Raw genomic sequence first — 10,573 nt, 5'->3', positions numbered from 1 at the left:
GCTAACTTGGCTAGTGTTGAACTTAAACCTGGCCTCTCTGAACATCAGACATTCTGCAGCACCTCCCAAAGCTGCACCAATCCAATCCAATCCAATCCAATCCAATCCAATCCAATCCAATCCAATCCAATCCAATCCAATCCAATCCTTTATTTGGGCATTGGACTTTTGGCATAGGAAGAGCTTTTCTCCTGGCTGAGTATGCTTCCCACTTTCCACAAGCAGTTCCTTCCTAGGATGGCTCAGGGAATCTCTCCAACTGGAAAACCCCTTCAGCTGGAAGGAATCAGCAATCTTGTGGATTTACAGGGACATTTCTGTAACCTTTTAACAACTGAGGTACTTTTCTCACCTTTTCTAACACTTTTGCTTTGCCAGGCAGTGGGACACCATCCTGACCCAGGGTTCCCATACATCCCACAATCATTTCCACTGCAGGAGAAAGAAAACAACTGCAGGAAGATCACAATAGGAGGAAGATCAAACCAAGCTTTTGCTTTGTTGGAAACCTGAACTCTGATGCCTCCAATCACAGGATCGGGCGACGTGGCACCACGAGACGAGTGGATCCAGGAGTGTGGGATGCTGGGGCTCTCATTAGGACTTCAAAGGTGCTGAAGAAATTTAGTGCCCAAAGGGTGGGACTCATTTCACCTCTCTCAACCTCCCCAAGCAGGCGCTGGGCCGGTGTCTGGTTGTCTAGACGGCCTCTGGTCTCCAGGAAGAACAGAGGGAAGGAGCTGCAGAGGTGGATTCCTCCCACCTGCTTCCACTGCCTATTTTGGGAGGTGATGAATCACTGTCTGGAGATGCCAGATCTCTTTCCATGAGCCAGAGACGGAGTCTCAAAGAGGAAATTAGAATCTGTGGCCAGGTTGATGGCTGAAGGAAGGAGGAAAGTGCACCCAAGCCCAGTGTTTGATGAGTTTTATGAGGAATATCCCTTGAAAAATCCCAGCTTTGACTCCTCACGTGGATTCTTAATGAGAGGCAAAAACATGTGACCAGACTGAATTGCCTTGGATAACTTTGGCTTTAGGATACAAGACACTGCACTAATCAAATCAATCCTCCAACATGCCATTAATAACTTGGACAAGAATCTGCCCAGTCCAAGAAACTGTAGAAGTCCATGTTCCAACCCAGTCTTACATGGATCAAATGACTGTGGCACAGGCAGATTCCTGCCATTGTCCAGCCTGACTGTGAGGAGCTCTCAATGGCTCAGGATAATAACAGAGCCCTTTGAGACTATCGCATAAAACACCTTCTGAGAGCTCATCTGGATTCATTTCCAGAGGCAACAAACAAATTAGTGAACGCCACTGTTCCTCTAATGAATTCCCTTTTTGGCAGCGCATTCAAGGGAGTGAAATGCTGACAAAGGAAGCGATTGCAAGTTGTCAAAATGACTCATCCAATCCCTCATCAAAATATTTTCCTTTTTGATTTCCTCACTTATTCCCATCTGTTCCTTTTTTTTTCTTTTTTTTTTTTTTCTTTTTTCTTTTTTTCTTTCGAGTCAAAAAGCTGCAGGTTTTTCTTCGGAGTGCTCTCCCCTTTCCCACATCCATATTCACAAAAACAAATTGGTTATTCTTGAGGTCTTATGCACCACTTATTATTCCTTGGAAGGACCTAAAAGACATTAAATGAAGCTGCCTCCACACTGGGATCCAGAAGAAACAACAGGAATTTGGCTAACACTCACATTTAACCCAATGTTGAGCAACTTTACCCAAAATCTTTTCCCTCTCAGGAACCCAGTGGCTCTGATGAGTTTGGGCACTGGGGCTGCTGCAGCACAGCTGTTTCACAGGATGTTTAATTGCAGCCTATGCTGCATTCCAAGTGTCTCCCACACATCCGACTGGGATAATGGGGTGCAGAGTGGGAACGGGGCACATCTTCAGTCTGACGATGAGGCTGGTTTCCTCCACAGGGTTCCGAACGTGTGCTCTTCTTTGGAGTCAAATCTGTATTTTGCTTCTGATAAATCTGTTTAGAACTTCAAGGACTGTGGAAGTTCCAAACTGCAGCATTTGAAGCCTCTCATATTTGTTTAATCTGATATCTCCAATTGTGCTGGCAGCCGAGTTTACACTGTAAGCCTGAACTACTACAAACAAAGGTGTCATCTGAATGTTGTAAATATCTGGAATTATCCCTTTTGGATACAGCAAAAGTAGCAGTTTACACAACTAATTTATACCACCAGCCCCTCAAACTCACAGAAGTTGCAATTACAGGTTCAATTAATGGCTTTGGGGATCCTGGAGCTGCTGTCACATCCCACAGTTTCCTTGTGCATCTTCTTTTCAACCACTTGATATTAGAAAGTTGCATGTTTGGAGGAGGTTTGGCATAATTTTTGTCATCTTGACTCTTGGAAAATGTTTTTGGAGAAGGTAAATGAGGATGAGGGAACATAGAACCTGGGTCTCCAGCTGCCACCCCATTATATAATATGGAGATTCCTCCAAGCATTGCTCCCTTCGAGAGGAAGGACTGAGGGTGTTCAGTTGTTTGAACTATAGTGTCCTTTTTTTCTCCCAAACACTTCTTCTGCAAAGAGCTGAAAGAGCCCTTTTGTTTTGACTTTCCAACTGCCAGTTTGGAGAAGGCCTGGAGAGGTTTCCTGCCTCACCTCCTTGGGCTAGTGATTAGGAGAGAGAGGGATTCATCTCCCCAGCATGAGTCAGAGCCTTCCTTGTTGTCCAGCCTAATCTACTCATTAAGACTTCCTCTGTTGGTGCAGAAAGCCCAGCCCCTGCGGAGAGCAAATTGCCCCCATTCCCCTGAGCACAGCCCCAGGGACTCCTTGCCTTGGAGCTGTCTCCCCAAGTCTCAAGGACACGTCTGGCAAAGTCACCCAAATTCAGCTGTCACTTGGTGAATGGGGCGGATCTTGCCAAGCTGGAACAGACTATTGTTCCTTTTTTGTTCCCCATAGAGAGTTCCAGGAGGCGAGTCTGAAAGGACTCTGACACCCAGCCTTGGAAGAAGCTCCAGAATAGTGAAAGCCAAAGAATTAACTGTCACAAGTAAGAACTTCCAGCACAATTCTAGAAAAAATGGTCACTGATGGCACAGAACATACATCTGTGAGCAAACAGAAATAAGTCACAGGTCCTGGACTAAACCTGATCTGCTTCACTGGTGTTTCAGGGAAGGTCATCGTGAAATGCTGCACATTCGCAGGCTTCTGCACATTCTCAGAATTCCCAGAATTCTGTGATTCTGTGCATGTAACTGGGAGATATTTTGAGTCCTTGGATACAAATCCAGACCTTAAGCTCAGTGAATTTACTGGTGTTTCAGATACAGAAATGATCCATTATGACACAACTTCCACAGTGTTTGTTCTTCTACAGTTGACTTTCTTCTTTTATTTTTCCTTTGAGTTACTTTTCCGCACCCAAAATTGTGAAATTACCCCCACAAAGTGCAAGTCCGCAAAACATCCCATCACACACAGCCCTATGAGACACAAAACCCCAAACGACACACTGCAAACAAATCACAAAGAGTTCTTCAAAAATGTTCCTAAACTATAATTAGCACTAAGTTAGGGGAGCACTTCAAACCATAATGTATTCGAAGGCAACTTGCAAACAGAGCACTTTTAGATTCCTTTTTATTTCCTCAGTAGTTACTATTTGCCGGGCTGGTTTGCATTTTGAGGAGCATTTATTGCTGCCAGGCAAACCAAACCCTTAAGTACTTAAATTACCGTCCTGATCCTATCAAGGCCAGCTTCCCAAAATATATATAAGGGACAGCATCCCTGCATCTCTCCAGTGGGATCCCTGTTCCTATCCTGCACCAGAGCAGCCCCATAACTTTGCTATTCTACCTTCAAATAAGCCACAATGAGCAGGCAGGCACCAACGGTGAGATCTGTCCTGGGACGAAGAGGCTTCAGTTCAGCCTCGGAGATCTGCGGCCGCAGCTACGCGGCGTCGGCCAGCCAGCCGGTGCGCTGCGGCGCCTACAGCAGCAGGAGCGTTTGCAACCTGGGCGGCAGCAGGAGGATCTCCTATGTCAACGGGGGCTGCGGCACCGCCTGCTTTGGGGAGATGGGCTTCGGAGGCATGGCCTACGGGAACGCTGCAGGAGGCAGGATTGGCCTGTGTGGCCCCCGTGGATACAGCATCGTGCGGGGGTACCCCGAGCGCAAGGCCGACGGCATCCAAGGGATCTGCATCGACGAGCGGCTGCTGAAGCCCCTCTGCGTTGGGGTGGACCCGCTGGAACATGAGATACGCTGCCAGGAGAAGGAGCAGATCAAGACCCTCAATACGCAGTTTGCCTGTTTCATCGACAAGGTGAGTGCAGTCCTGCTCCAGAATTGCTCTCCTTCGAGGAAAACAAAACCTGACCGAACCCCTCCCAAACCCACCTTGTGCCACGAGTCCATCGACCTCCTCCTAAGCCTCAGTCCAGCTCTGCCATGAATCCCTGAGCTGGATCCACGCAGGGGTCCAGCTTTCCACAGAAAATTTTAAGATAATTCTAACAATTTTTAATAACTAATAATAATTTTAAGAGCATGTTGATCCAGATTGAGATCTTTTTAATGGGGTTCATTTCAGCCCTGTCCCTGCTCTGGCATTCCATGGCCTTTGAACCATAGCCACTGGACTTTCTCGCCCGTGTTTCCTCTTGGACAGTCTCAGTTCAAATTGGATTTCTTGCTGCAGCTTAGGTGGAAGTTACAGCCCTGACTGGTTCATCTTTCTGTCCTGTGTTAAATAATTCAAATAATTTCCTTCTCTCTTTGACTTTAAATATAGTGACAGTTCCAAAAACTTTCCCAAAGGCAAAGGTGGTTAGTCTTGATCCAAACATGTGAAGGTTAGAGATGAAATCTGATCTGTCACCCAAGGATCCCTTTGTAGAAAAAACAGACTTGATTTTATCTTGGGGGACTTGATTTTATCCTAAAATACATCAGATGGGGACTTGATTTTATCCTAAAATACATCAGAGGCACTGCCTGGAGTTTTGTTCCTAATACTTGTTAAGAAATGCAGATTTAGACACCAGCCTCCTGGATTTCTAAATAATGTAGACATGACATTTAGATTTCTAAATAATTTACATGTCTGAATTCTAGATTTTGAAATAATTCATACTTGTGACATAAAGATCTCTTAATAAGGGCAGATAACTTTCAGATCATAGTGCTGTATCATCTCTCACTTCCTGAAGACCCCATTCCTGCACCTGTGATTAAGACCAGAGAGTTAAACAGGTGTTGAGTCCCTGCCTTCACCTCTTTACTTGAAGAATTGCTATCTTTTGCCTTCAGGTTCGATTCCTGGAACAGCAGAACAAAGTGCTGGAGACCAAGTGGGGCCTCCTGCAGCAATACGTGCTGCCAAAAAAAGGGAAAAATCTGGAACTGTACTTCGAGAATTACATCTGTGACCTGCGAAAGCGCCTGGACTGTTTGCTGTGTGAAAAGCAGAAACTGGGCAGTGAAGAATGTGCCACAAGCCAGCTGGTGGAGGAGTTCAAGTGCAAGTAAGGACCTTCTGAGCTCCTCTAGCTGGTGGCGTTTTGCTTTTCTGGTTCATCTTGGGCAACTTCTCCTAGACTTGTGGCATGTCCCCTCTGGGAGTGCTACATTCTTCTGTCTCACTGGGAAGCTCTTTGCATTGGTAATGTTGTTGTTGCTCATGAAGAAGCTTCTGATCTTGAGATGGTTTAATGTTGGTCTCCAGACACTGATCTGGCAGTGCCTGGTGGCAGTCCCAGCAAGAGAGAGTTGTCATTTTTACCTGGTGGTTATTTGTCATTTATACCTGAAGTCATTATAATTTATACCTGATGGTTGATGTCTGAGTGTCTGAGCATTTTTTGTTCCTCAGCCCTTTTTTCCTCCTTTTCCAACAGGTATGAAGAGGAAATCAACAGGCGCACAACTGTGGAGAATGAATTTGTGGCACTCAAAAAGGTGAGAAGCTCAAATGACATGAATAGGTTTACCTGTAGTAGTTTTTTTGGGGCAAAACTTGGCTGAAATAGTTAATTATTAACAAAAAAACCACAAAAGTGTTATGATGAGTTGGAGGAAGACTTAGAAAGAGGCACAGGGTTGGGAAAAGAGGCAAGTAGAAAGTAAAAATAATGTCTCCCCAAAGTTTACATCATCAGCACTACAGCACCAGTTTTGTTGCCTCAAAAACATTCCTGAAGTGTGGGAGGGGGACAGAGAAGGACAGGTCACACCAGAACACCAGGTTATTTCTGTCTGTCTCTCCACATCCTTTATTCTTGGACATCAGAAAAGCAGGAATCATTTGAAGAATATTAAAAATTGTGTTTAAATACTCATTAGACAGTTGTGGGTTTGTAGCTGCGTCCTAAGTGATAAATCAACTAATTCCTGTAAGTCATGTTGGAATGGTTTCGTTTTCCTTCAGGAGGCACCAGGATATCCTGACTCACCCTCTCACACCTTTTTTCTCTTGAAATCTTGTTGAGGCACGTTTCTGTCTTATTGGTGTTGCCTCTGTGTGTTTCTCCAACATTTACAGCTAGGTTTGGGCTGGAATGTGTGTGTCTCCTCTTGCAGGATGCAGACTGCATCTTCTTAAACAAGGAGGAGCTGGAGGTGAAGGTGGATCTGTTAAGGAGGCAGCTGGAGCTGCTGAAATGTGTGTTTGAGGAGGTGAGTTCCTCTGGTACATCCTGGGACTTTGGTGGTCCTGTCTTATCCTTCAGGTGCTCCAAATTTCTACTGCTTGAAACTCCTCTGGGATGTGTCTCATACAAAGCCCTGAATAACTAAAAGCATGGAAGTACAAGGTTGATATAAAATTAACATGATTATGCCGGAGATAGGGTGGTTCCCCCTTCCTTCATGCAGCTCCAGGTAGGAACTGACTGTGTCCTAACTCTACCCTGGAGAGAAGATGAGTCCGTCTCGTTCCTCCGGATTGCAGCTGCCTGATTAGAGCTGAAGCAACTCCCAGCTCAGTCCTGTCATTAAATCACTCAGGCAGCAGGAGATGAGAGGATACCAAGGGTTAAGTCACTCCAATTTCTTGCCCTTGATGTGGACAGAATTGCTGCAGGTCAGCACGTAGGTCAGCAGTCACAGGTGGCAACTCATCCTGCCGCAGGATTTTCTGCTGAGCCCTCCCGAGGGACATTTCTTGACTTGTTCTATCCCTCAGCCACTCCATGTCCCAGCCCTTCCCTCCCTGCAAAGCTTGAGAGGTGAGAAGAGCTGACAAAGCCCTTCCTACCCCCAGGAAAGGGCCCAGGTCGATCGCCAGCTCTGTGACACCTCGGTCATCGTCAAGATGGACAACAACCGAGACCTGGACATGGAAAGCATCATCAAGAATGTCGAGTGCTGGTACCAGGAGATTGCCCAGAAGAGCAAAGAAGAAGTCGATGCTTTCTATCAGAACAGGGTGAGTAAGAGGGCAGCTGGCTCTGTGCCTGGCAGTGTCACAGGCCAAGAGTGACGATTGTCCTATTTCTTGGTTCCAGTTTCAGGAGCTGCAGGATAAGAGAGGGAAATTCTGCCACGACCTGCAGAGCAACAAGTGTGAGATTTCAGAGCTGACACGGATGATCCAGAAGCTGCAGTGTGAGCTGGAGAGCGTCAAGAAGCAGGTAGGAGATATTTCCAGAGAAGTAGGACAGCTCAGACACAGGGCAAGGTGATTCATTGATCTTTAGAAGACTTGACATCTGCTCGAGGCCCTAGCTGGAAAGTGCAAAGTGGGTGGAGAGGGATGGGATGCTGGTGGGTTTTCCCTGTTTGCAATTAGATGAGCAGATTTATCCAAACGCAGAGCGTCCAAAAACCAGGATAAGAAGCTTTGCAGACTCCTACACTGCTGTCTTCCCCTGACAGGTCTCCTGCCTGCAAACCTCCATTTGTGACGTTGAGCAGCGTGGGGATTGTGCCCTCAAAGATGCTCGAGAAAAGCACGTTGAGCTGCAGAATGCTCTACAGAAGGCCAAGGACGAGCTGGCCTGCATGCTGCGGGACTATCAGGAGCTGCTCAATGTCAAGCTGGCCCTGGACATTGAGATTGCCACCTACAAGACTCTGCTGGAGGGTGAAGAGAGCAGGTTGGTGACACTTTTCCCTCCTATGTATCTGAGGCTATGGCAGTTCCTGCTCCCAAGTGAATTCTACCTCCAAGGTCTCCCCAGGCTCACAGAAACTGGACCTGGAGAGGTGCCTGGAGGCCATGAAGGCCACATGGGTGCCAGCAAAAACAGTTCCTGTCCTAGGGATAGTGAGGCATGTTGCAACAAGGGACTAAGTGGTCTGGATTGTGGCTGGAAGTTGTGAGTAATGTGTGTTTCTCTTTTCTCCCCACAGGATATGTGTGGGGAACCCTGTGAGCGTGTGTAAGTAACTGCATTTTCGGCCATGAAGATTTCTTGTTTTAGGACCTTTGGGGGCAACATTATCTGTCTGCCCCAGGTCCCTCTGCCTCCCTTTTCCAGTTCTGGAAAGTTTAGCCCCAGAAATCTCAAATACCTTTGAATTAAAAAAACCCCAGCTTTTGGAGTGAGGGGAGAAGGTCAAACTCAAGACCCTTTTATACCCTTGGAGGCAACAGGGAGATGTCCTGGGGACCATGGGATATGTACTGAACCTGGGAAGCACCAGCAACATGGGAAGGGGGAGGATGCATGAGGGGATGTGTTGGGACACGGGGCAGGAGTAGGAAGGAGCAGGGGCTCAGACACATTGGACAAATCCGGAGGAAATCGGGTTTGGTTGGTTCTGTCAGTCAAGAAACAACGTGCCTTGTGGAAGTCGTCCAGTTTTCCTCCCTAACTGCCTCCCATGGGCTCTGTTGCAGCTGTGGTCAGCAGTGGCTACAACGTCCCTGATGACTGCGGGATGATGGCCAACGGGGCCGTGTGTGGCTACGGCTCCCTGGGCAGGCGGGCCGGGCGCCACAGCTCCCAGACCGGCGGATTCAGCTCCCGCAGCGCCGGCATCCACCCCAAGAGAGTCCTCAGCTCCGTGGCCAAGCAGTGCATCCCAGAGGTGTTTTGCCAGGCTGGAGGGGTCAGCTGCAAAGCCGGGGGGTTCAGCTCCCGCAGCGGGGGGTACCCAGCCCGCACCGTGGTCAGCGCTGGGAACCCGGGCATGAATGCCAGGATGACGCCCTGCCAGGCTGGACAAGTGCTCAGCTTTGGGAACCAGGGCTGCGTCATCCGGCAGCTGGCAGGGCCCCCCGTCGTTGTGTCCAGCGGCCCTGAGGTCGTGGGGTGCAACAACGGCATGGTGGGGAATTTTGGGGTTGTCAGAGACCCCTGTGTGGTCCCATAGGACAGCGGCGCTCAGATGCGCCAGCCCCGTGCGATGCAGGGTGATTCCTCTGCCCCTTAGCAGCAACATTTGTCACCAAACCCATTCCCACATTTATTAGCCCCAGATTTATCCCCCCGAGCTGTGTTTTCAGAATGCCCAAGCCCAAAGATCCCTCTAGAAACTTCTGCAGGTGCTCAGCACAGTGTGATTTCTGAATACTCACTTTAGGTTATCACAGTTTTAAGGGTTTGTTTGTTGCGCTGCTTCCCCTTCTGTCTTTTCCCATAACAAGTAGATTAATTAACAATATTCCCCCCTCCAAGAGCCCTCTTTTTTCTTCCAGCTCCTCCCAAAGCATTTCAGAAAAGAGAGTGAGGATTTAACTGCTTAAACCTTCCCAGGAGATGCTGCAAAGAGCAGACTCCGTCTATTTTTATCCTGTCTTTTTTTGGTCCAAGAAAACCCTGCACTGCAAATTTATGCTTAAATCTGAAACAAAGCAATTTTCAAAGCACCTGCTGGTTACTTCACAGCCATCAGCTTTTTTTTTTTGTGTGTAAAATTTGCTTGTGGATGAACACATAGTACTTTTGTTTGCTTCTGCATGTTGGGGTGGCTGGCTCAAGGAGTGCTAATTTTTAGAAGAGATCACCCCCTTTCCTTTTCCATTCCCCCAGAATGCCAAGGGAAGTTACTGGTGCATAAATTGTCCATGTTGACATGTTGACAAATGGAGCTGTTCCCACTGACTGCTCAAACTTCCCAGCTTCTCACTGAGTCCTCAATAAACTGCTTTGAAAGGACATCTTTTGTCTCTCAATTTCTCCATAGATGGTATTAAAAGAAACTACAAAATAGGTGAAAAAATACTCTGAGGAGAATAAGAACCAAAGAGACTTTGGATTCTCTGTGGGCAGTTTGGGACGCTGTGGGGCTCAGGTGTCACTGGGGGTAACTGTGGTTTATTTATCTCCTCATAGCATATCATGTAAGATATTTTATAGACCAATTAACAATTGATGTCAAAGATTTTTAGAAACCTCCAAAATAATCCTGAGCACCACACGGTAGTATTTTCCAACCTATTGCAACCTCCAAACAATGTATTTCTTTGATCCTTTCAAGTCCGAGCAGTTGATTGAAGATGAATTCAGCAGTGCCCTTCTGGGCTTATAGGTCTGGCTGTGAGACCAGAGATGTGTTTCAGACACAAAAACTTGGCTTTAGTGGCTTTGGTGATGCCAAAGTGTTATTTGAACTGTGTGACAT

The 10,573-nt window shown here is 47.1% G+C and overlaps 1 protein-coding gene across 1 annotated transcript; it reads left to right on the top strand.

Annotated features, from left to right (window-relative positions):
• The first annotated feature begins 3,872 nt into the window (after window positions 1-3,872).
• On the top strand, window positions 3,873-9,565 carry LOC129130589 (keratin, type II cytoskeletal 73-like). Its single transcript, XM_054649095.2, has 9 exons — window positions 3,873-4,328; window positions 5,315-5,529; window positions 5,902-5,962; window positions 6,584-6,679; window positions 7,266-7,430; window positions 7,510-7,635; window positions 7,880-8,100; window positions 8,357-8,385; window positions 8,847-9,565. Exons 1-9 carry the CDS (start codon window positions 3,873-3,875, stop codon window positions 9,320-9,322), a joined length of 1,845 nt encoding a protein of 614 aa, XP_054505070.2. The 3' UTR covers window positions 9,323-9,565.
• Window positions 9,566-10,573: the final 1,008 nt, after the last annotated feature.

This window comes from Agelaius phoeniceus, chromosome 35 (genome assembly GCF_051311805.1).
Source record: "Agelaius phoeniceus isolate bAgePho1 chromosome 35, bAgePho1.hap1, whole genome shotgun sequence".
NCBI lineage: Eukaryota > Metazoa > Chordata > Aves > Passeriformes > Icteridae > Agelaius > Agelaius phoeniceus.
The sequence above is the reverse complement of the archived record's forward strand: the minus strand, read 5'-3'. Positions and strand labels throughout refer to the sequence as shown.

Coding starts and splice junctions, on each gene's coding strand:
- LOC129130589 (XM_054649095.2), top strand. CDS start 3,873: ATGAGCAGGCAGGCACCAACGGTGAGATCTGTCCTGGGACGAAGAGGC. Junction 4,329..5,314: donor TTGCCTGTTTCATCGACAAG/GTGAGTGCAGTC, acceptor TTTTGCCTTCAG/GTTCGATTCCTGGAACAGCA. Junction 5,530..5,901: donor GTGGAGGAGTTCAAGTGCAA/GTAAGGACCTTC, acceptor CTTTTCCAACAG/GTATGAAGAGGAAATCAACA.